The sequence below is a fragment of the Idiotropiscis lumnitzeri genome, chromosome 13 (genome assembly GCF_059441095.1).
Source record: "Idiotropiscis lumnitzeri isolate Australia: NSW breed Sydney's pygmy pipehorse chromosome 13, RoL_Ilum_1.0, whole genome shotgun sequence".
NCBI lineage: Eukaryota > Metazoa > Chordata > Actinopteri > Syngnathiformes > Syngnathidae > Idiotropiscis > Idiotropiscis lumnitzeri.
Window position 1 is genome coordinate 19033568 of NC_142403.1, and position 24135 is coordinate 19057702.

General features: G+C 46.3%; 1 protein-coding gene across 4 annotated transcripts in view; it reads right to left on the minus strand.

Moving 5' to 3' along the window:
• The window catches only part of szt2 (SZT2 subunit of KICSTOR complex), a 34112-nt gene that overhangs the window by 8140 nt on the left and 1837 nt on the right, over positions 1-24135 (minus strand). For 2 of the 4 annotated variants that reach the window (XM_088312653.1, XM_088312650.1), the window contains exons 6-59: positions 23933-24086; positions 23747-23853; positions 23274-23484; positions 22819-22989; positions 22489-22720; positions 22298-22427; positions 22009-22154; positions 21729-21881; positions 21168-21282; positions 20393-20604; positions 20034-20273; positions 19646-19724; positions 19339-19427; positions 19092-19260; positions 18879-18996; positions 18636-18749; positions 18306-18509; positions 18144-18244; positions 17241-17379; positions 16849-17166; positions 16537-16747; positions 15462-15589; positions 14691-14958; positions 14429-14588; positions 14264-14356; positions 14035-14113; positions 13661-13963; positions 13261-13396; positions 13085-13201; positions 12834-12903; positions 12578-12763; positions 12105-12296; positions 11614-11803; positions 11411-11485; positions 11096-11234; positions 10879-11014; positions 10541-10661; positions 10315-10467; positions 9451-9553; positions 9229-9343; positions 8833-8920; positions 8644-8762; positions 8353-8517; positions 7704-7788; positions 7183-7362; positions 6812-7012; positions 6278-6483; positions 5805-5965; positions 5264-5361; positions 5050-5182; positions 4522-4652; positions 4291-4338; positions 3946-4106; positions 2706-2891 (exon numbers count right to left, since the gene is read on the minus strand). In XM_088312653.1, the coding sequence (XP_088168779.1) occupies positions 2706-2891; positions 3946-4106; positions 4291-4338; positions 4522-4652; positions 5050-5182; positions 5264-5361; positions 5805-5965; positions 6278-6483; positions 6812-7012; positions 7183-7362; positions 7704-7788; positions 8353-8517; positions 8644-8762; positions 8833-8920; positions 9229-9343; positions 9451-9553; positions 10315-10467; positions 10541-10661; positions 10879-11014; positions 11096-11234; positions 11411-11485; positions 11614-11803; positions 12105-12296; positions 12578-12763; positions 12834-12903; positions 13085-13201; positions 13261-13396; positions 13661-13963; positions 14035-14113; positions 14264-14356; positions 14429-14588; positions 14691-14958; positions 15462-15589; positions 16537-16747; positions 16849-17166; positions 17241-17379; positions 18144-18244; positions 18306-18509; positions 18636-18749; positions 18879-18996; positions 19092-19260; positions 19339-19427; positions 19646-19724; positions 20034-20273; positions 20393-20604; positions 21168-21282; positions 21729-21881; positions 22009-22154; positions 22298-22427; positions 22489-22720; positions 22819-22989; positions 23274-23484; positions 23747-23853; positions 23933-24086 (8139 nt within the window). The remainder of the gene's footprint in view (positions 1-2705; positions 2892-3945; positions 4107-4290; positions 4339-4521; positions 4653-5049; positions 5183-5263; positions 5362-5804; positions 5966-6277; positions 6484-6811; positions 7013-7182; positions 7363-7703; positions 7789-8352; positions 8518-8643; positions 8763-8832; positions 8921-9228; positions 9344-9450; positions 9554-10314; positions 10468-10540; positions 10662-10878; positions 11015-11095; positions 11235-11410; positions 11486-11613; positions 11804-12104; positions 12297-12577; positions 12764-12833; positions 12904-13084; positions 13202-13260; positions 13397-13660; positions 13964-14034; positions 14114-14263; positions 14357-14428; positions 14589-14690; positions 14959-15461; positions 15590-16536; positions 16748-16848; positions 17167-17240; positions 17380-18143; positions 18245-18305; positions 18510-18635; positions 18750-18878; positions 18997-19091; positions 19261-19338; positions 19428-19645; positions 19725-20033; positions 20274-20392; positions 20605-21167; positions 21283-21728; positions 21882-22008; positions 22155-22297; positions 22428-22488; positions 22721-22818; positions 22990-23273; positions 23485-23746; positions 23854-23932; positions 24087-24135) is intronic. The other 2 variants (XM_088312651.1, XM_088312652.1) reach the window with 2 other exon arrangements.

A 24135-nucleotide genomic window follows, 5' to 3' on the forward strand; every position in this document is an offset into this window, starting at 1 on the left:
GCATCTGCAATTAAATCCCCTCCTTCTGCCATTGTGGTTTAAAAAAAATAGATTTGACATTTTCGAACGGTCGCCAGTTATCGTCGCGATCTGATTGGCTATCGCAACTGTCTAACAACTGTAAAACCCCCACATTCATACAGAGCAGACGCTTGCACGATTGTGTCTGAAGGCCACGGACGAATAGCGCGCGCTATTGGTATCAAATCTGCCTGGCAACACGAGCTATCTGAATTCTGATTGGATAAAAAAAAAATCTAAAGATATAATATGACATCAATGTGAAGAATATGATCATGATTTCTTGATTATGTCAGGCCAGCAGAGAAGACCTTGCAGGCCATGACCGCCCACCACTGTAATGATGTATCATATATACTGCCATATCCACCTCCAATGTGCCATTTACCGTACATATTTGGAACAAGGACAGCTGTAGATTAATGACCATTTCAACAGTAACAAAAAAAGTGTTAATGTCCTACTATTACAGTCACAAGGCTGACTTTCATTCCTTGTTGGAAAGGAAGAGTTGCCTTAAAATTGGCATACATCTCGAATAAAATCATCCAATCAGTACAAAGAGCTAGATCTTAGTCAAGTTACATTCTAGTGCTCTATACACAGCCAAATAATAATTAAGAATCGCAAAAATATTTAGCGCATCTTCGTTATGGAACATTTAATATTCATATACATAATGAAGCATATTTACGTAACATTAAATTTCTATACAAATGTAGCATCGTTACATATTTAATTTCTATATCGTAGCCCATTTACGTAAAAAAATGTTTTATTCCATTTCTTTTTTTCAGGCCAACCAATAAGAGTTCATCAGGGAAAAAGATGGAGACTTTTAATTCCCACGCTGGCTGTTTGTTGAGCAACTTTGGGGCGCGTTAGCTCAGCCGTGCAGCTCGGGGCCGACACGGCAGAGCGCAATGGCGGAAACCCGAGGCGGGAGGAGCTGGAGCGGCGGCAGAGGCCCGGCCGGTGCCCCCCCCCCCGCCGCCTCCCGTCACGGCCGTGACAGATGAAGCCCGATTCAGGCAAATTTTCTGCCGCTCTGACTCTGCTTCCTGTCCGAGCTCGTTAGTGACGCAGCCGTGAAGGCCATCAGAGGGAAAGCTAAAGTTCTGTGCGTTTGGTAATTGGCCGCAGGGGGCACGCGGGGCGCGGAGGCGGAGGCAGGGGAGCTGGGCACTTAAAGGGCACTTTGCTGGAAGATGTTGCTCCAGTAAATCTCAAGTACTTACTTCCAACATGCGACTTCATCGTACTGAAAAATGGATTCAATTCAGTTTGTTCCTCAAAATTCAAAGTTCATCAAGTGCGTTGAACCGATCAGTCAATTGTATTACTGCGTATGGACGCTTAAAGCTTTTGAAGTCAACGATCGCTAATCATGTGATTTGGTTGAATCAATTCGGTGAATAAAAAAGTGTCGGGAAAAAAAAAGGGAAAAATTGATTTCATCCTTTATGTAATTATGAAACCAAATCTGCATTCCACATGAAAACGCACACCAGCTGCCTAAGCTACACTTTGTTCTAAATGAGAATTTATTTTTTTTTAATCAGCATTGCACAGTCCCAATAATGACATTTTCATTTCCTGCCTATTTTTACAATTTGAAGTTTCCTTTCAAGATTGTTGACATTTTGCGCTCGTTTATACAAATGCATCAGCGCAGCACTGATGCGTTGTCTTTTGCGTTGACTGCAGAAATATCAAAAAGCAGGCCGTCACCTCATATTTAATAGAAAAGCAGCAGCTGTGTTTTTTTGCTGAGGAGCTCAGAAGAAGCAACAAACTAGAATGAAAGCCGAGCGTTATTCACAGCTCAAATCGATTTAAATCTCAACACAGCACTTCTTTTTTTGTGATGACTCTTCAAAAGAGGAGAGAGGCACATCCCATATATGGACTCATTTCCTTGTCACTTCTTCTATGTGCGATGTGACGATGAACCAAGCAAGATGAAACATGACAAATGTTCAAGCGGCAATGAACGATTGGGACCAGCGACCACATGAGATGGAATACATAAAAAAGTCGGGCAATTTGCTTCCATCCGTCTGTCGAGTACGCATGGGTTCAATTTGGCAGCAATCGAAACACCAATTTCGAGAAACTTTTTGTGGGGCTACTCATGGTAAACATGACCACCCGCTTTCTATTCCAACAACACTTGGACCTCAAGGGCTGGATCTTCAAAATATTCATGGAGCCGAGGTTTTGGATTTTTGAGTTTTATGATGAGTCATCATATTTGGTTGCCGCCTTCTTCTCACAGAAATGACCGGAACTTTTGTTGGTTCTTATTAATCTGTCAAGTACATGTGGTTGAAATTTTGTAAAAATCGGACAAAATCTCTTGGAGGAAAACATCCAGTGTTTTTTCAGGTACGGCTTTTTGAGACTTTTTTTCTTTATGAAGGACAAGCCTACCAAATTTTATGGCGCTCTGTGAAACTTCGATATTCACATTCTGCACCTTTCCAGAGTTGCTTTTTTAAGTGCTTATCAAGGGACGACATGGTTTGATTTCCTGGGGCCACAACAGCTGCACGCAACGGGCCGCGGGACCTGCCGCCTGGCGCGGCCCGTCAAGCAGATGCTGGCCTTACAGGTCGCTTCCACCTCAGCTGGCAGAAGCGCCGGCAGATGTCCGTCCGGCGACGCGAGCGGCTGCCACTTACCCGCTTGGAATGGATGTCGTGGAGCGGCGCATCGGAGAAGCAGTGGTGGTGGAACAGGCCCATCTTCTGGCTGAGCAGGCAGTGCAGCACGTGGGCGCGGGCGTTCTGCCACTTGACCAGGCGCACCAGCTCGCGGTTGAGCGAGGCGCCCAGGTCCAGCGACCAGTTGTAGCTGTACAGCGTCACCTGCAGGTGGGCGACATGCAGCGCGTCAAATTGAGGAAACTATTTGTATACAGTAAACGCCACTCCCATCAACAGTTGCGGCTTTGTGCTTCAAGCTATTTTACAGATTATTTGAGTACAATTATAACTAAATAGATTGTAGTACACCTTTTGTTTGACACAGTAAATTTGAAATGGTAGCAGGGTTATTTTTTTTTCTCAGATTATTGACTGTCAATCCTCTTTAATCCTGCTTTTTACGCCTACAGAAAACAACAGCTCTATGTTAATGTGCAGTATTTTCTGAACTGTATATAAGCCGCAGCAACTCTTTCTGAAAAAAACAAACAAAACAATATACAAGCTGCACCAGGCTATATGCCGCAGTTTTCTATGTTGAAAAAAAATTGTTGTTTACTGCATGTCCAGAATGATTTTGTCCTGTAAATGCACATAAAGGTACATAAACAGATTTTCAAAAGAATGCCTTTTAACACGGTAACAACTTTGTTCATTAAAACAGAACAGACCCAAGAGAGAAAAAAAAAAAATCAAGATTTATTTAGCTATTTTCTGAACTATCGAGCGCCCCCTACTGGTGAAAAAAAATCTACAGAAAAGCCGCACCGTTGTATTAGCCGGACGGTTCAAAATCGAGGAACAAAGTAGCGGTCTGTAGTCCGCAAAATACGGTAAAGCTTTAGGCATGATTAATTATGCATAAATTTATTAGACCGAAGAACAATTCATATTACTGCAGAATACTGAAGATCTGTGACCGTCTCCATGCACTGAATATAAGTTTGTATTATACTGCCCCCAGGTGGATGAAGGAGCGATACAATTGACATTGAATTGAAGCAAAATAAATGCGACAAATGCGGTTTAATTGCTTTATAGTCATCTCCATGCACAGCAGGACTCAGTTTCTAGCCGTAAAGTGCATAAGTACATGCGTCAAGTGCTGTGAGACAACGTTTATCATAATTTGGCCTGATTCAAATCAAACTAAATTGAACTGATTTGGAGGACTTGTTTGATGTGGTCCAGTGGCCCTGCAATTGCCCTCAATCACCTTTTTGTCCAGGATGCGGATGAGGAGGAACCTCTGGCGGGGAGCCGGTGCTGATGCCCAGCCCGCTTGCTGCTGCTGGCCCGAGAGGCTGGAGCAGTCACCCTGCTGCTGTTGCTGTTGCTGTTGCTCAGAGGCCTCAAAACGCTGGAGGCCTTTGTGAGCTGCACACACGTCAGAAGGACAAGGCAGGGGGAGTCAAGGACATTTCTGGAGATATACCACTTCTGTATGCTCCACAGCAACAGTCAATAATAGGCTCCAAGGTACTTCAAGGTGGCAGAAAAGCTGGCTAGGTTTTCCACTTGTCTGACACTTGTTTGGTACAGTAGAAGAAGTCATACTTACGTGTGAACCTATTAAGCGGCGCCATGTTTTCCTCCTCTAAACTGTCGTCTGTGGCCCGCGCGAGATGGAAATATGGAACGGACGCAAGACGTGCGACAAGAGACAGAGAAGACACTAAGTCATGTTAAGACAACACACACACGCGTGTTAGACACACACAAAGACGCACAGGCGAGGTGAATGACCATGTGACGTGTGGTTAAGGATGAGGTTCTTTTGGGTTGCAATTACCCTGCTCGGTGCTGCAGTACCACTGCTGGAAATTCCTCCCGATAACGATGAAGCTGCGGGATGCTTCGGGAGGACGCCACAGGTTTTGCACGGCAGACGAGGGAACGAAGATGTCTCCCGATACAGGACAGCTGCAAGCAAGCATGAAGACATTTTGTATTCATTTTGTTTTTTTTTAAAGAAAGCAAAATCCTCTTAAGTACAGCGGTGCCTTGAAATTTGAGTTTCGAATTCGTCGCAATGGTAACTCAAAACAACACAAATCATCTTTCCTCAGTGAAATGAATTTAAATATCATTATTCCGTTCTGGCATGGCACTACAAAAAAAGTATTTCTGTTGTTTTTTTTTATAGGGAAAATAACCTGGGAAATAATATATTAAGCAATAACCAGAGCTGCAATTAAAGATAATTTAAATAGTCGATTAATCAATCAATTATTTATTGTTTAACTGATATATCAGATTTTTTTTTTTATTATTTCCATCCCTGACAGTTTGACAGAGCAGAAACAATCCAAGCACTAACCGAGTCTTGACGAAGACCTTGACACTGGTGTCGGCGGCAAGCGATCCCACTAGATTGACCAACTCTGCCAGGATGGACGGCAGCAAGAAGTGAGACGCCACGTCGGCCGAGCACTGCTGAATAGACGGGCAGCCTGCACACACCGGAAGGGAAACCAAATGATCAATTATCGACTTAAAACAAAAAAAAGTGATTCGCTGGGAATGCGGTGTACCGAGCTCGGCCATGAAGTTGATCCAGGGCTGGCAGGTGAGGTGGTAGATGGGATGCAAGGCGCCCACGTCGCCCTCCTCCAGTTGGCACGCTTGCCTCCTGCAGCAACAAAAGTGGACATTTTTCCTCCAACTAAACGAGATTTGACTGCTTGCGGAAAACACTCACACACCTTGAAACATGACAAAATGTATTCATTAGACTAAATTGATTTATAGTAAAAAGTAAAAAGTTGTAAAACAAAAAAAATATATACACAAATACTTCTTGGCAAACTGAATAGCACAAAAGAAAAGTAAAAATCAACAATTACATTTTGTATATATTTACCATAAATGTAATTTATTATTATTTATTACATTTTATTTAATAATAAAACATATTTATAAATTAAGTATTGGACATATATTCCATCATATCTTTTTCATTAGCATTATTATTTATTTATTTATTTTTTTAAGAATGAGCTGGCCCAAACGTCTCAAATTTTCCAAGCCATGTCCCATCTTTCCCTCAACGAAAGCGTGTCTGACCATCGGTACCTTTGTGCCTGTTCCAGCTCGCCAAGCCTCTCCTGCGACCACTGCTGCTTGACGCTGTCCGTCTTGTGGCGGCGCCGCGCCACGCGACCCTCCTCGCCTCGCTCCGGCACAATGTCGTCCGTAGTTTTCGGGCTGCCTAGCTCAGACGAGTCAGGTTTGCTCTGCAGCAACAAACGACAGCAACAAGTTTGGGTCAATGCGAAGTTTCGGAGAAAGTAAGTCGTGCTACCATCGTAACAGCGGTAGCACCTGTGACTAATGTGGTTTCTCATAAATTAATTTAGGCTTAGTACGCACATAAAAAAAATTGGACTGTTTGTCCTGAATTTGCCCCTTCCCAACTGAGGAAAATGAATGCCACATTTACATTTTAAAAGTTTATCCAATAAAATTCTCCAGTGGTCTGCGTTAAATCCCGAGATTGAGTACTTTTGTCACCTGTGCTAACTAGCAAGGTAATTGTTTCAGCGTACCAGAATGTCCCAGAAGCTGCGGCGCGTGCTTCTTCCAGTGGGCGTCGTGGACTCGGGCGTGCTGGATCCTGTCATGCCAGCGGTGCTTCCGCCGCTGCCGGGGTGCGCTAAGGTGATGGGCGAGGGGCTACTTCTGAACACCCGAGAGCCGCTACGCTGCCGGGGAGTGTCCTTTACCTCCTTAGCCTCGGGCAAACTCAAGGTGCCTCAACATCGGAAATCAAAACAAATGATGAGTGCATAAAATAAGGAGTCCGGAAAAATTGAAAAAAAATGAGTATCTTACTGTAATTTATCATTTCATAAAATAGTTTTGGCCAGATAAAGATTTTTTTTCTGGATTGTTATGCCGGAGTCAACCCATGAATTAGAAAACAAACAAAAATAATAATAATAAAAAAAAACTTATTCCTATCTTACATTGTATTTATTTTCACCACACGTTCATAAAACAAAACCAAAAAAAAAAGTAATTTTTTTCTTTTAGGTAACATGATGAAACAATGTTTGGTGTATTCGACAGCGGGATGTCACCTTTGACGGGTTCCTTGTGGGGAGGATACGCATTGGTGTTGGCACAGGGCAGGCAGAGCGGGTTGGGCAGCACCCGCAGCTCCATGAGCACGTCGCACAGGGCATGGCGCAGCGCCCCCTGCAGCTTGTCGGCGAGCTGCGCCGGGCTCACGTTCCCTTGCTCCCATACGTCAAAGCGCACCAGAGGCGCTCCTGCAGCCTCTAAATATTTATTCAAATCATTAAAATAAGGGGTCAAATTAAAAAAGTCTGTGAAAATTAATGATTATTTCAAGTCCTATTTTTCCCAAGAGAAATGAAGTAATGTTTGATTTTAATATATAAATATATATTGAAATAAATAAGTCCAGAAAAATAACGCAAGGCTTCACCTTGGCTCCAGGTGTCGTGCGCAGAATTAGCCTTCACTCTCAGCACTGTGGTCAAGCGGTCAAAGTGTTCCGGCTGCAGTGGGGTGGAACAGTTGTCAGTCGGTCTGCCGCAGTCCTGGGCGGGGGGCTGAAGGGGCTGCCCCGTGGCATCCACGAACGTCAAAGTAATGCAGGCGATTCCTGCGAGGTTTGAGAAGAGGTGATCAGTCAGCGCTGAACTTGATCAAAGTAGCATTGGTCTCAGTGAGGTTGAGGTGGGATTTTTTTTTTTTACCAGCAGTAATGCTGCGGATCCCATCAGAGAATGAACTAAGGTGAACCAGCCCCAAGTTGTGTAACTGTATCAAAACATTATCAACCACTCGGGGAGCTTCCTTTCAAGGAAGGCCGCTCATTGATTATCCAAAAGTCTCCCGAAAAATGGGAGGGGATTCCCAGAAACGTTGCTTATAATGTACAGTATAAATATCGAATGTCTGCAAACTATTTGAGTCATCATGACAAAATGAAAGGAAGCGTACCTTTGCCTCCCGTGCCCTGACCTCCGGGCTTGTTGTAGAGGTAGATGTCGCCATCCGCCATGTCAGCGTTCAAATGAAAGCAGTGCTGCACAAACAATTCAGTAATATTTAATGATTCACCATATTTTCAGGGCTAGAAGGCGTTGCAACCCTTTTTGGAAACAAAAAACAAAAAAACAACAGGCTATACGGCACAGTTTTCTATGTTGAAAAAATTGAGTTGTTTACTGCATATACAGAACGATTTTGTACTGTGAATGCACAGAAAGGTACACAAACAGATTGTTAAAACAGTGCCAGCATATTAGCAGCATGGGTCAAAATCAAGGAAAAAAGTAGCGGCTTATAGTAAAATACGGTAACAGAACAATTTAAGGTTTAAATTCTCATTCAGCAAGATCATGCTAATGAAGGAAGCAACTTCTTAACACATTTCACCTTTTATCCAAAAGGCTGTTTCAATTCAAAATTTTTGCTTTGATCAAATAAGTTCCAGTCGGCAGTTAATTTGCTTCTTCAAAATGCCGAGACATTATTTTGAGGACAACAATGTCCACATTTCTGAACAGAAAGGACCGCTGCTGCAGCAAGACAAGAATCTAGTTGGCTTCATTCAACTTTTGTGGAACACAAAAGGTCGAGGCGTTACCTTGAAGTGGTGCGCCGTGTTGCTGTCAGTGTACTTTGGCACATGCAAGAAGATGAGCAGGTTCTGCCGGACGTAGTGAGACACGGCCGAAAGCCACGGGAGACAGAAGGCGGGGAGGCCGAACGTCATCACCTCGCTGGACGAAGAGCCCGATGGCTGGATGAACTGAACACAAAAAGGTGAAGCAGCATGAGCTTCTTTTCCGCACGCAGTAAAGGGTAAAACAGGAGAGCTGTCTTTTAGTGTCCGGTATTGGGATAAAAAAAAAAGTTGTTGCCAATAAGAAGTGACCTCCACGTCGGCAGGTGTCAGCTTGCAGTTCCTGACGAGCATGACGGTGATGATGTCCAGCGTGGTTTCATCCAGACGTTTGCGCAAGACCTTCACCAGCTCGTCCGTGATCTCAGGACCTAACGAGCGCAGACCATCAGCAGCAGAATTTCTTTGACATTCCGGCGGCGTCTAAAATAGGCCTGTTACCTGCATTGCCCACACCATGCACCAGCAGCAGGATGTGTTTGTCCACTTGGCCCACTGGACGAGAACCCTCCAGAGAGGACCTGGAACCCTGAGAGCCCAAACATCAAACATGGCACCGCATCAAGAACTTTTGATACACAGTTTGCATGGACTATAAAACCTCAATATGGCAAATTCAATCACAACATTAGTGACATCATTTATCCATGCGTCTACAACATAAGTGTCAAACTCTGGCCCGCCGGCCAAATGTGGACCGCAGTGGAATGATATTTGGCCCGCGAGGCTATACCAAATGACTACTATACCATTTTACAATCAAAATGATTGTAATTTTAAAAACTAAACATTGTACTGCATTAATAAAAACACTTATAATTAGTTTTTATTAAGTACCATGAGGTCTTCAGAGAACAGCGGCTCCTGACTTCTGGCCAGGCTAAGGGAGCGAGAGGTGTGGAGGCCGCCGTCCAGGTCAGAGTATTTGCCGGCTTGAGACGTCTCGTAAAGTCTGCGTGGGGTCCAGCGACACGTAAACCAGCGACCAGAATGAAATGTGAGGTTTAGGAAAGGCCACAAGAGAACAAGGCATGTTCACTGAGAGCGAGAGTCACCAACCTGAGGTAGAAGACAGATTTGGTGGCACGCTCCTGGTAGACAAACATGTTCTTTCTGTTGACCACGCAGAAGGAGTTGAGCACAGAGCGTAAGGCCTGGATGGCTGCGATAACAAAATCAAGTTGCAAAATAAAACTGGATGATTTTTTTTTTTTTTATTCAATGGATAAGTTGATCTTTGAAGGAGCCCTAGAAAAATAAGACAAAACTGTCTGCTTCAAACCAAAATGCTAAACTTCTGTGTCTTTTCCAGCAAGGTTTATTGAGACATTTTTTTTGTCGTGGGTTCATTCGTGATAGATATGCCTACCAAATTTCATGCTGCTATGTGAAACTGGCCTCAACACATTGTTCTGTGAAATTAGCTCCAGGGGCTGAATTTTCAAAATATTACATTTTCACGACCATGAGGCGCACTTGAAAGTCCCAAATATTTTGAAAAAAAACAAAAAACACATGCTGCTCAAGCACACGACTCACAACATCTCTCAATCTAGCCATCTGATTGGCTGAGGCTGAAAGATTTCCAGAATGCTTTTCAGTACTCTTTTTGTGTTATTTTTATTTCTTTTTGGGATATGAGTGGCATGCATGAGAGATGCATGTTTTGTGTTCGTTGTATTTCTTTGTTTGCTGGTATGCTGTTCAGGCGATGTTTGGTGATAGTTTTGGTTTTGATTCAAAACCGTGACTGTAAGTAGTGTGTTGACGAGTGACATCCCTCTCCTGACACGTGTTGTCACTAAAGCACAGGACAGATTAATCCTTGAAGGAAAAAGAAAAAGACCCTAAAACGGCGCCTTACAATCAAAATGTCCGACTTCCTGTTTCTCTTTTGTGGTTCTCCTCATGAGACATGCTTACCTCTGGACACACCCATGTTTGGTCCCATCTTGAGTCTTGGGTGTATGTGGATGACGGTACTCCACACCACGTCACAAGAAAAGTGTCCTGGGATGAAGTGCATTGTGGCAGCCAAGTAATCTCTGGCCTGGTAGCTCTCTTCGGCGTGGTAATCTGCAACGCACCAACATAAAGCGCCACTCACGACACAGCCATCCGACGTCGTTAGTGACGAGCACCGACTGACCATCCGAAGTGTTGCGCCTCTGCCTGTACGCGGGCTCGCTCTTCCAGATGTCCTCGTCGCTCTCTGCCACCAGCAGGGAGTTGCACACGTGGCTGTCGTGAAGGTCCTGCAGCAGCATGTGCTAATGCGGAGAAACAACCAACATGTATAGGGGTGAGCACAGAAAATAATGACATCCCACCTATAAAAAATGCTCCTCAAAATCAGTGAATAGCAAAACAAATAAAGGCAGGCAGCAGCAGTTTTTTTTAAAGAAGTAACAATAGCAGTAGTCGTAGAGGTAGTGGGGCTTGCTGTTGTGGATGTGGTTGTAGTAATACAAATAGTGATGCTGTTACCTGGTTAACTCTGCGACACAGCTCTCCAATCTTCCTCACCACCATCTGGTGCAGTTGTAGATATTCCGGCAGCTCCTTGTTGTCCTCCCTGCACTCTTGCTCCTTGATATTCATCTCCCGTTCTTCACTCATACTCCTGTGCACATTAGATGAATCTACGACGTTCTGGCTCAGACATAAACCAAGGGTTGATGTTCGGAAGGAGGACCAATCTCACCTGGAATGCGAGTACACCTTGACTCTGTCCTGGTGGATCTTAGCTATGAGCCAGAAGTCGGGCATCAGAGGGGTCTGACTCTCCTGCTCGTCCAGGGTGGGACTCTCGCATTCGGAGTCGCTGCTGCCGCCATCATATCCTTAATTCGAAGAAAGAAACGTTAGGTATTGCGTTAAAGGGAGGAGCTCCACAAGTTTCAATGCAAGGGCCCCGGGCATTTCATATGGTTAATGGAACAACACATGATTCAAGATGAGGACTTTCTCTGTCCCTTTTTACTGCTGTTTTTGGAAGAAGCGCTAACTTCAAACTCACCCTGCATGTCTGAATCCAAACTTCCTTGGCTTGAGATGATGCTCTGCACTCGACTAGGCCTCAACTTGCCGAAGCCTGCGAAAGACAATATTGCGGCCATCCCCACCGCAGCATCTTTAGCGGTGCTTAAACACACTTGGCTGTACAGCGCTCTATTAAACGTCCAGTTACTAGAACACAAATTAGCCTTGGGGTGAACTCACTCTGAGAGGCCGACTGCACCGACTCGGCCAGGCTGACGCTGGAAGGGGTCTTGGGTGGCGAGGTGAGCTCGTTCAGCAGCTGGAGGCAAACCGAACTTTGCGCATTACCGCCATCGGTCTTCACGAGTCCGACCGGTTCGCCGAACTCCGCCGTCGCCTCCCCGTTGGTGTCAGCAGAGACGTTGGCGGCCTGCGGGCAAAACGATAAGACGGTAGCGGTTGTTTAAAGTACCTGTGAAGTGAAAATTATTTTTTATCACTTTAGTCTTTGACTATGTGCCATGCACACACTCACAGCTGATAATGAGGCTCTCTAAAGCAAAACTTTACAATTATATTACAGTATCTACTAGTCAGTCTTTACACATTTTCAATTATCTTCAATCAAACGTAAAAAAAAAAAAAAAAAAAAAAAAGAGCAACTAACCTCTGAATTCACTTAATAGAGTCTTTAAAGGACTTCTAGACCAAGACATTTCAGACTCTCTTACCACGTCTTCGGCATCAGCCTTGGTCTCCAAGAAAGCGTCTTCCTGAGGGGGGGCCCCGTTGCTGGCGGTGCTCTCCGACAGCCTTTTGATGATGTGGATCCTCTGAGGGTGCTGTCGGCTCAGAGAAGCGTAGTAGAAGCTGTCCTGCTCGCTGTTGAGCACGTAGCCACACAGCGCCATGCGACGGAACTCCTGCAGGGGGCGCAATACAGTTTACAGGGTACTGTTTTGAGTTTGGGATGGAGAATCCATAGCATCCATTCTTTGCTCATCTATAGTGTTTTTCAGAAATGGCATTCGGACAGGGACAGAGGACGATTATTTTATGAATGAGGATGGAACGATCTATTTAAAAATTAAAAAAATTTTTTAAAAAACACGTCAGACAGGTCAGTCTGTTGTGTTGAAAAGCACTTGACGCTGTAGGACAACAAATATTGTTGAACTCAGTCGTCGCGAGCAAAGCAACTTGCCTCCTTGAACTTGTCCAGCGACTGCTCAGGCCTGAAGACAAACTGCAGTGGGACGTCCTCGCTGCGACAGTGCAGTCGACCAGCCGAGCGAACCACATGCTGCGCCACCTTCACCAGCGTGGCCGGTCCGATGGCGCGCAAGCGGCGCAGTGCCGACACAATCTCGTCCTCCAGCAACCAGCGGATCTGATGGAGAGGAAACGGCAAAGCAAATTTGGCGCCCTCTATGGGCAGGAGCTCATCACTGCACACTCACTTCATCCATGGTGGCCAGGATGGCCAGCTTGTGAGGAAGCGGCAGCTTGGACAAAGGTTCGCCACAGACCCTGACAAAGACATACAGGCTGTTAATCAAACACCGCACTTTCCAAATAAAAAGGCTCATTTAAGACAAGAAAATGGATGGATGTCTCATGAAAGTGAGATTCCGTGGTCCCTTGAAGGTTGCAAAACTGGCCTTACATGAAAGTAAATCTCCAAACACACAAAGCAACTCCCGACACTCACATGTCCACATCAGCTCCCTTCAGTCCCTCCAGCACGGCCGACAGCTCCTCGTCCGACCGATACGATGACGGCTGTCCCGGAGAACGGTTCAGGGACGCGCTGCTCTCAGACGTGTACCTGCGAGTACACGTCCGAGTTGATTATTTTAAACTCTGCCTTAAACGTCACCGCCTCACCTGTTGTGATGAAATTCGGCCATGACTTCGATCTCCAGAGGAAGAGTGAGGACGAAGATGTCGAGCGTGACGGAGAGATCGTTCAGGTCCACCGACTTTAAGGCCTCGGCGTCCTCCAGGCAGGAAATTATCTCACCTGCAAGGCACAACAATCACAAGCAATGTGATGTGGTGTTAAAGTTTACAAACTGGTTCTGGGTTTTCGCCGTTCCCTAACGCACAGCTATCAACCAGCCACCGGCGCAAAGCCGAAGCAGTACCTTGAGAAACAAGTTTAAATCTAAAGTAGCGGTTGTGCATCAGTACAGTTGTTTCCAAGCCTGGCCACTGAACATCTTTTGACAAAATGGGCATTTTTGTTGCATCCTAAAGAGCGCTGTCTGTAATATTTAGATCTTACTCAGGCAGGTGGGCAGGGTGTGTATGGGCGTGGATCCGTGGCAGTTCTTGGCGCTGACGGAGCAGGTAACGTGCAAGAAGAGCGGCGGCATGTCCATCTGCGGGCCCTCGGTCTCCAGCAGAGAGTCTCCTTCTTCCAGGATGCTGAAGGAGTCCTGGTCCTGGTTGACCGTGTTAGAGTCTGAGTGCGAGCGTTCCTCGCCGCCACTGAGGCTTCTGATGCTGCCGCCGCTGGGCTGCTCCTCGTATTCCACCACCAAGTCGTTGTCGCTCTCCGTGGTGATGCAGCCGCCGGACGTCATTTCTATAAACAGAAGGTCCTCAGATGAGAAAAAAGGAGAAAATAAAATGGAGGCTGGCAACAAAAAAACTCACCGTCCTCAGTGGCTTGCTCGGCCTCGTACACCATCTCTTCGCAGGGTCTCACCTCCATTTCGTCATCGTCCCAGTCCTCCTAGAAAAGCCAAACATGACAACATACAGTCAGCAAGTCTACTAGGGTGCGAAAATGGGGTGCGACAAAACATCAGACAATTTTGGAGAAATTAGGCAAAATGACAAAAAAATTAAGAAATGTTCTTGAAATTGATGTGGGCTTCCTTACCTCCTTCTTGGAAGATGGTGGGCAATAAAAGAAGTAATGTGGATTCGAAGGCACGGCTTTGAAATACTGGAACACTATCTCCATGAACTTTTCCTGCGACGAAAAGCAACTCAGCATCACCGCAAACACGGCATGACATGCGCTCACTCCTCTGCAATATTTTACCTGAATTATTTTGTGTACATCTGAATACATGTTACAGGTGGGATGCGTCTGGAGCAAGTCCAGGGAAAACGGCGGCGGCTTGCTGGAGACCGCCTGGACGAGCTGGGGTTGTGGGGCGGGACGGCGGGATTCTGCTTCGCTGGCGTCTTCCACCTCAAAACTGTAGTTCACACATTAAACCTTAAGAGATTTTACAGTTCGTATGGAAAGTAGAGTAATCCAAACATAACTAAAAGCTGAGCACATTGACACGTTCTTCTACCTGGACACGGAAGCCACAGCAGACTTGCCATCCGCTCGATCCTCCTCGGCCTCTCCTACGACGAAGGTGGCCGACCTCCCGGCGGCTTTTCGGTGCCGATTCCACGCCGCAGCCTGGCCGTTCTCCCGGACCACCCTGATGTGTCCGCACAGCGTCTGCAGGAAGGCTGTGATGTCAATCTCTTGCAGGGACTCCTCGCAATAATCCATGGCCATCAGGACATCTTGGGAGCTGATGCTGAGCGACTGCTGGAGGCTCCGGTAGACGCCTGAATGCCAAACACAAGACAAATCGTCCCTTGACACGCTTACACGCAGACATTTCATAAAAAGAGACGACCTTTGTCCACTATTCACAATTTTTTCTTGGAACAGAACGGCTCCGATGGATGGAAGTGAATTCCAGGTGAAGGGCTTGGACACCAACTCCGGTCCTCGAGGGCACCTATCCTGCATGTTGACCATGTGTTGCAGCAGGGTGAGAGGGTCAACATGCAGGATAGGTGCCCTCGAGGACGGGAGTTGGTGACCCCTGGTCAATGGCATACTGGGTTGGTTGCTGTCACGCTGTTCACTCCGAAAAAAGTGTGTCTTTAAATTGCAAAATTAAGGGAGGATCCTCATCCTACTTTTCTGGTCGGACCTCCAAACTCAGCATATTCATTGTCCATCATACAGCTTGAAGAACTTTCACACCATATAGCAATCCAGACAAAAAAATGTGCAATTCCATGACCGAGGTGTAGACACAGACTTGGTTTGGGCATTTCACCTTTGGCAAAGCTCTGCTGGTAGTGTTCCTGGAGCAGGCTGCAGTAGTGGACCAGCTCCTTGTGCTTGTGAGGCTGCGCCAGAAGGTCGGTCCAAGGCGACGGACTGCTGCGGTCCTGAGAAAGCGACCTGTCGGGGACGCAGCGAGACGGAAATGACTGTGATGCTTCTACAATTCCACAAATGATGTCTCACGAGTTGGTATTTGCACGAAATCCACTCAATGGTCACAGCGTTAGTCTGGATCAATACACCAAATCATCTGAGTTCCTCTCAAATCTGCACTGAGAGGCAGTCAAAGACAAAATCACACAACAATAACATTCTGAAACCTTCGGGCAGAGACCATGGGAATGATCGTCTAAATTTTGTTTCAGGGTAATTTATCCAGATCAAAAGGAGCGTGTTAAAGGGATAGTACTGTCAAGAGTTCCGGGAACCTCTGGGTGCGAAATCTGCAGTCCAGTAAGGGGATCAAAAGGTAAAGTGGACTTCAGGTGAATATGTGGCTTAAAATGTCCTTATTTAATGTTGGAACAACTGCAAGAGGTTAGTAGTGCCCCACTTGCTCAAGCTGAGCGAGGCCGCCACCTAGAGGACTGGAATGGAAGTAGGCGTAATTTTTTATCTCGTATTGGCCATCCAGCTACAGCTAATGATGTGACGGGTGAGTCGACATGCTCTTTTGGTGACGCAACGAGCCAGGGAGCAGGCTGGGAAACGCACTCTCGGACACGGACAAAAACAAGCAGCTCTTCTCACCTGGACTTCATCTGCTGAGACATCTGCCAAGACTGAGCCTCTTGAGGTCTACTCAGTTGTCAAGACAACCACAGACACACAATGCTCAATTACAAACATTTTTGGTCTTTCACAGCCACCATATGGAGCTTTTTTTTATCCATGAATTAAACTCACTGTCTCCTATACTAGCGATGTCAAATTGACACGATTTTCTTTTTTTTTTTTTTTGCCCGATCCATTTAATGTGCTTTGCGCGGGTGCTTTTGGCAATGAAAAAGGGGTGCGAGAGCCATTTTGTGGCTAAAGTGAAGGCGCCAACAGCGCAGATGTACCTGAAGAAGATGTCACGGGGGTGTCGGTTGGCGGCAGGGTGTACCAGCTGCTCCTTGAGCAACTCCAAGCAGCAGTTGTAAACGTAGACCGGACACTTGAGCTGCGTGCCGGTGTTCTGCTGGGACAGCTGGCGGCCCAGGATGCTACCGCCGGTGCCGCTTATCACGGGGCAGCGCTGCGGCTCAGTGAAGTGAACTTTATCACCGAAATCTAAAACACACACGTGTAGTAGTAATATCAGTAATGCACTTGCACACAATTTAAATCAGTTTAAATCGGAGAAGGTTTGAGTGTTGATGCAACACCCCCACCTGCACCTGCCGCAGACTGAACCAAGGCGGGTCTTGGACATTCGGACATCCTGCTATTCCAGCTATCCGACAGCAGGGCATCAGGGGGCACGGCGGATCCGATCGGCCCCTCCGAGGCAACGGGTGACGAGGCGTCAAGGTTCCCGCCACTTGAGCTAATCCTCATCTCGAAGGCTGGACCGAGGCTAAACTCGCCAGCGGATCCAGATGGCGAGTCGGCCTGCGACTTGTTACCCGGCGTCAGTGTGTCGTCCTCCTGCGTGCTGACGTGACTCAACGGCTCCGCCTCCAGCCCCGAGGTCATCAGCATCAGGACATCTGATGAGTAAAAAGGTAGCCGCTTTTGTACGTTGTGGTAGTTTGTCGAAGAGTGGGGAATGGAAATGTGGTACCGGCGAAGGTGGCTGGCAGGAAGGTGAGCAGGATCTGCTGGGAGCTGATGTGCTTGGCATAACACCTCCACTGGGGCACGGAGCAGCTCTGCCCAGCCAGCGAAGGCTCATCATACGCCAGGTCGGCGTTGGCCAAACTCTTGACGGTCAAATATGCAAGAAATATTCAACACATCTTAAGGCCTCTACACACCAATTGGACGTGGGCTGTCAGAAAGTTGAGGAAAGGAGGATGACCACCTTCTTTTGCCTCTTTTTAAGATCCAATTTATTTGTAATAATCTCGTATTTTTTATTCTCCTAGCATTTAAGTATATGCCATCCAATATTATTGTCCGATATATTGTCTGATTATCTCATAATTTGGTCAATCCTAATTTTTTTTCAAATATTCATCATTATTACTTTTGTATACTTTGGTCAAAATTCGGGATTTTTCTTTTTTTTTTTTTTTTAAATATGTATCTCTTTTGTCCAAGATTTATTTATTTCATTTTTTTAGATACAATTTTTAGGTTTTCGTCCACTCCATTAGTATTACATTTGAATTTTCTTCATAAATTGGTGTAGTTTTCATTTAATGTCTTTCTTATATTTACTATTTTCTATTATTTTCTAAATATTTTGTAATGTATTATATTTTCCAATTAATTTTTTATCCTCAACACTTTGAAAAATATTGTGATTTTCCTAAGATTTAATTTTCTGCGCATATGTTTGGCTTTTGATTTAAATAAAAAGCTTTCCAGAACAATAAGATGTGTTTAGTATTTTTTGAAGTTTCTAATATTTAAATCTGTGTCCATAATGTTGTTTTGGATACAGATTTTAAATATTTTTTACATGATTCTAACCCATGCACATGCATTAATAAAGTTGGCTGATTTTGTGCAGCACAACTACCTGTAATGTGCTGGTGGATTCCGTCATTTCTTTACTGCTGCCGGTTAGATGAAACACTGACATCGCGTCTTGTCTATCCAGAGGCCTTGTGAAGTCTTCTGCTGAAAAAACAAAAAAAACATTACGAAACTCGTGAGAGCTGCTAAGCCGGTTAGGACTCACCGTTGATGATGGGCCGAGGGAAGGGAGCGCAGTGGCCTTCGCGCTCACGCTCAAGGACGTGGCGCATGAAGGCGGCGTGGTCACCGATGGCAATGGGAATTTCGCGGTCGCTGAGCTCCTGCTCGAGGCTGCTGTGCAAGAGGCCCAAGAGCAGCTCGTTGGGCAGGCAAGGGCTGTTGCGGAGCTGCTCCTCCGACTCCACCTCTAGAGATACAAGGGAGGGGCACCTCTGATTTAAATGTTTCATCCATCCATGAGGTCGACGTGCAATCAATCGACCACTGTGGTGCCCTTAAATGATTCAATGAAAGAAAAAAAATATATGTGTACCTGTGCTGAATGTGAGAAAGAAGAGCTCCACTTGCTGGCATTTGGGCAGAAGCTGGATGAGATCAAACTGGAAAGGAACCATGTGAATGCTCTCCTCAGAGGAAGACGAATCCCCTAAAACCAGAAGGGAAGAGCCCCCTCCATATGATCAATCAATCAATCAATACAAAGCCCACATTGTTGAGACATTTGTAGTCAGCAACGCTCTATGCCTGTTCACTCATCTTGAAAAAGTTTGCAAACCTGTCGTGTCCTTGAGACCCGAAGGCACCGAGCAGACCTGGTCCTTGTTCTGACACAGCTGACTAAGATACTCAAACGTCATCATCGTGGACATGCAGGCTAAATCTCTGGGGAAGATCTGAGTTATGTAAAAAAAAAAAAACAGCTGCGTCAACCCGACCACTTTGGCTACTATGTCGCGAACAAGCTGGAAACTGTCGCAGCGTGACGCACGGCTTGAGGCACTTCCTGGTAGCTGAGGCCCAGCAGGTGGCGATGTTGTTCCGAGCAGTTGCCGATGGTGCCGCTCTGAGGCTCCACCCAGCACTCGGTCACCAAGTTGAGCTCCATGTCCACGTCCACCGCCTCCACCTCCGTGTCATTGTCGTCGTCTGTGGAGAAGCTGCGACATTCGGCGCAATTTGATTGACAAACGGCACTGATCGATAAACGTCAAGTGAAGGCGTGGAGGAGGCGTTACCTGTCCTTGGTGGAGGTGGCGTGAGGCGGGAAAAGGATGTACTGGACGATGCACGAGTGACTCTCACGCTCAGAGTCGGCGGACGTGCCCTAGGGCAGACACATACATTTGTGTTCAAAGTATCCCTGGAGAACGAGCCACATGCTGCTTCACCAAGACATTTGTGTGTAAATGGAGAACTGCCAGTCGAGCTCAGTGCTGCCAGACATGCTGTGGCTCAACGTGGCGCAAACAATGAAGCACGAAACAGCAGAGGAATGTCAACGCAGTCCTGTATTGTGGCCAAGACGCACGTGAAGTCCTTTACCTTCATGGGCAGCTCGATGACCATGTTGACGATGCCGTCTCCGCTGGCGGCGAAATGAAAACCCTCCGACAGGCGGATCCTTCACAACACAACGTTCAGAGTCAGTCGGCTTGAGCGGGACCAAACAGAACACAAAAAAGAAAAAAAAAAGAAAAAAAGTGCAGTGGTGCCTTGAGATACAAGTTGAATTTGTTCTGTGACCGTGCATTTAATTTAAAACACTTGCATCTCAAATCATCTTTCCCCACTGAAATGAAAATCTGCCAAACGGCAGCACTCATCAATCAAAATAATAAATAAAAATGTTCAAACATCAGCTCTTATCTTGAAAAGCACATCAATATTGTCCCTCATATCTCAAAGCACCACTGCACGGTGGGTCACTCACTCAGACAGCATGGACAGGATGTGGGCGACGGCCTGCATGGCCACCGCCGGACCTTGGCTGCTCTGCACCGCCCACACCCAGCGCCGGTGCAGGAAGTAGCGCGACAGCGAGGCCAGCGTGGACGAGGCGGCGCGGTTGCCCGCCACGTTAAGGGGCACCGCCCCGCTGGAGGGCTGCAAAGACGAGTTCTCCATGCTGAAGATGAATGGAGTCCTGAAGTCCAGAGGCAGCTTCTCGTATCTGGAGAACAGATCCAAAACATGCATCATTTGAGGCTTGTGTTGCACATTTGAGATTATTATTATTTATTAAAATAATTGTTAGTTGCAGCTTTTTGACGTGTGTGCTTCGGCGACGACCTGATGAGCAGCTTCTCGAGCGGCTTGTTGAGCACCACCACGCACGGCCGGTCCGACAGCGCCTGCTTGGGGGTGGAGAGGGCGGGCGACTTGGACGGCGATGGCTGTCCCGCCGCCGCCGCCTTCCTCTTGGTCTTGGGCGTGGCCTCCTTGCTCTGAATGCGGTGCGGGAAGCGCAATTTGAGGATCTGCTCGCGGAGCTCGTCCACAATCTGACCAGAGTGGGACACAGAATGGATGCTTAGTACGAACCCAGGATCTTAGATTTATTATTATGTAGTGTGCCAATTCCAATTCACAGTGCTTCTCAAACTTTTGACATGAAGTACAACTCCCAAAATAATTGGCTCTCCCAGTACCCCAACATGACCAACTTCAAATGGAGGAGTGGAGCAGGCCTAAATATTTATGAGAGGTCCTATTCCAAGAGTTGCAATATTTCCCCCAAAAAAGATTAAAGTAAAAAATAAATAAATAAATAAATAAAGTGACTGCAAACACAATAATATTATTTTTAAAAACGTTATTGCATGAAAAACATTTGCCATTTATGAGAATAATGTCAAAATAGAAGCAAACAAAAGTGTATTTTATGCAGGAATTAAGTCAAAATTATTCATAAAAACTTGAGGAAAAAAATTGCACCCAAGTAATAAGGTCAAATGTATTGCACATATAAGGTCAATGAAAATCTAGTGTATCAATACAATTTAGAAGCTTTTTTTTTTTTCTTCTTTTCGATTGACACTGTTTAAGTCCTGAGCTATCCTACTACCTTGTTCCGAACGTGCGCCGGCGTTCCGATGGGGAAACCTAATCGCAGAACCATGCAGGGGGTCTTGGAGATGAGTCGGACCAGATAGAAGGAAGTGGGGGGCTGCTCCAGGGAACTGGGGGTACACAATTACAATAGTGTGGATAATGCGGAACACGCACGTGTTGACAAAACACAAGTTTGAAGCTTTACGCTGCTCAGTTCCAGTTGATGTAAACTGTCAAACTAAAGATAAAACGGAGAGAGAACAACGTGGGTATTTTAAATAACCACACTAGCGGTGCGCTACCTTAATGCTGACACTAAACAGAAACTATGTTGCAGTACAATAACGTTTTAAACAACGGCTTGAACACAAAGAGTTGTCATATATTCTTTATCATCTTTAAAGGAATATCACGAGGTTAGGGCAGCAACTAATGATTAAATCATCAATTAATCTGCCTATTCTGATCAATTAATTGGCTAAAAAAAATCATTTCCATCATCAACAAAACTAAACATTTTTTATCAGTGCCTCAACAAGCTCAATGGTTGCATCCTCATCATCGTCATCATCACCTGTATATGAGTTTGACGTAGGAGTAGCCCTCCACCAGCACGAAGCTGCTCCAGTCCCTCAGCAACGAGGTGAGCGCAGAGTGGGAGATGCGACACTGGATGGTGCTGTAGCGTCCGTTGTTGCCCGCAGTGTGCAGGTGTTTGGGCACTGGCCTGCATGCACACAAACAGACACACACCAACCCGCAGAAATAAAAAGATACACAGACAGAAACACCACTGAGCATGCGTCAACACAAAAGCAGCAAGAGTGCGTTGCGTGTTCGCATGTGCGTCTCACATGTCGTGTTCCAGGATGATGGCGATGCGGTGCATGTGCAGCCACCTCTGCCAGAAGTTGGCGTCCATGGAGAGGATGGGCTTCCAGTAGGAGGCGAACTGGGACTGCGACGAGTCTTTGGAGCCACCGTGCTGCAGGGACAAAACCTGCACAACACAAAGTCACATCATGTCACTTGCTGCTTTCATCACCTGTCAATCAACCGTTGTATGTCACGCGCTAAGCATATTTATTCGGAAGCTGCCGATGGCTGCAACTAACGTCGAGTAACTCAACACACTCAATTTACCGGTGTGGTGGATCCAGGCGGGATGTAAAAGAGCGGAACTCCATTTTTGGTGCTTTCAGGGATGGTGTAGTTCTCCGGAACTGAGTTGAAAGACTGCAGGTGTACCAGCATCTGATCTGTCTGGTTGATGCTGAAAGGATGAAAACGGTGAATGATTCTGCGTCAAAATGGGTTGAGCGTTAGAGCGCTACCTCTGCAGAGTGTTCCAGAAGCGGCGGATGACCGAGGTGCGGTAGGGGCTGGTGATGGGCTTCCTCTGCGTGCAGCTGATGTCATGCAGGATGTCGTAACTGCCCTCCATGGTCACCTCCACCCGGGTGGTCCGCTTGCCGGGGTCTAGCGGCCACGAGGCGCACGCCACGTACTCGATGTGCATGTTGTGCTTCCATAGCAGCACCAGCTTCACCTCCAGCTGGCTACCGCCTGAAAGCAAGCGAGAGGCGTCAAAATTGTATACCATAAGGAACAAACCCATAAATCCGACGAGGAAAAAAAATGAGCAAAGGAGTTTTCCGGGCAACCTTTGGTGAGGCTGATGTCCCGGATGGTGTAGCCTTCCCTGAGCCTGACAGACACCACGCTGATGAGATGAGCGTGCACGTCCTTCTCTGTGTGCTTCTTTCTGCGCATCACGAGTGCCGGGTTACCGCTGGCTGACACCAGGTGCTCGTTGAACAGCTTGTGCTGGGACACTGTAGTACAGCAAACAGCCCAAAAACAAAAACAAAAACACATTAAGAGAAAAGGTTATGTACCCAAAATATCACATTAATTTTGTCAGCGTAAGATTGAAAAAGTGTGAACCAGTTTTAATATGTCAAGAAAATTTGGAACCACAAAAATCACAATTAAAGCTTTAAAAAGTCTGAAATGATTTTTAAAAAATATTGCAATCATAAAATGTAACCTTAAGCAAAAAAAAATAAGACGGTCCTCATTTTAAGAGTGTATGCAATATCCCACAGGTGTGACCCACCGCTTAAGATGTCCGAGTTGATGGCCTCTGGAGTCTTGAGGAACGAGTAGGTGAGGAACGCCTTGTGGTAGGCGTTCATGTCGTGGCTGTCCAAGTCCAGCGCAGGACAGTTAGGCAGGTAAGATCCAAAGGTGGCCACAGAAATGAACTTCATCAGTTCCACGTTGGGGATGTAGCCGAAGCTGCAGTCGTACGAGTACGGCCCGCCCACCTAAACGGACGCACGCCCAATCATCCCATCAAATTGCTCTTACGTTGCATTAAATGAGCGGTAGAGTGTAGAAGTTGAGCATGACATAGTTACGAGTGTACTATTTGAGGGTGTAGTAGAATTTGAGCGCAGTAGTTACGGGTTCATTAGAGGAGTGTTGTAATTAAAAGCAATTAACCCATTTATTGCCATTGACGGCTAAAGACGTGAAAGATCCATTTTTGTTTGTGTTGAGGGGTGGAGCAGCAGGCGTAGTAAGAACCTGCACAAAGGAGCATGTGATGGTTCCGCTCCTCAGCTGGTTGAGCAGCGTCTCACACACGACAACATCCGGGACGCTCATCACGCCATCTGTGATGATGATGATGCCTGAAACACGCATGTGTGCGGGTTAGGCTGGTGCGACGCACGACAACGCCAAGAAAAGCAGCGAGGGAGGCCAAGCTACCGGCGCTGGAGTTGGGAGGCAGCAGCTGCAAGGCCAGGATGCCCTGGCGGACCATGCTGACCAGGCCCATGTCTGCCGACACCATGGAGATATTCGGCCTCCTGGCAGGCTGATCCTCCACACCGTTGCCATGGAAACCACACTCCACCGAGCACTACGGGTCAAACTCAGTCAGCTTTGACTTCCTAGCATTAATTTGACGT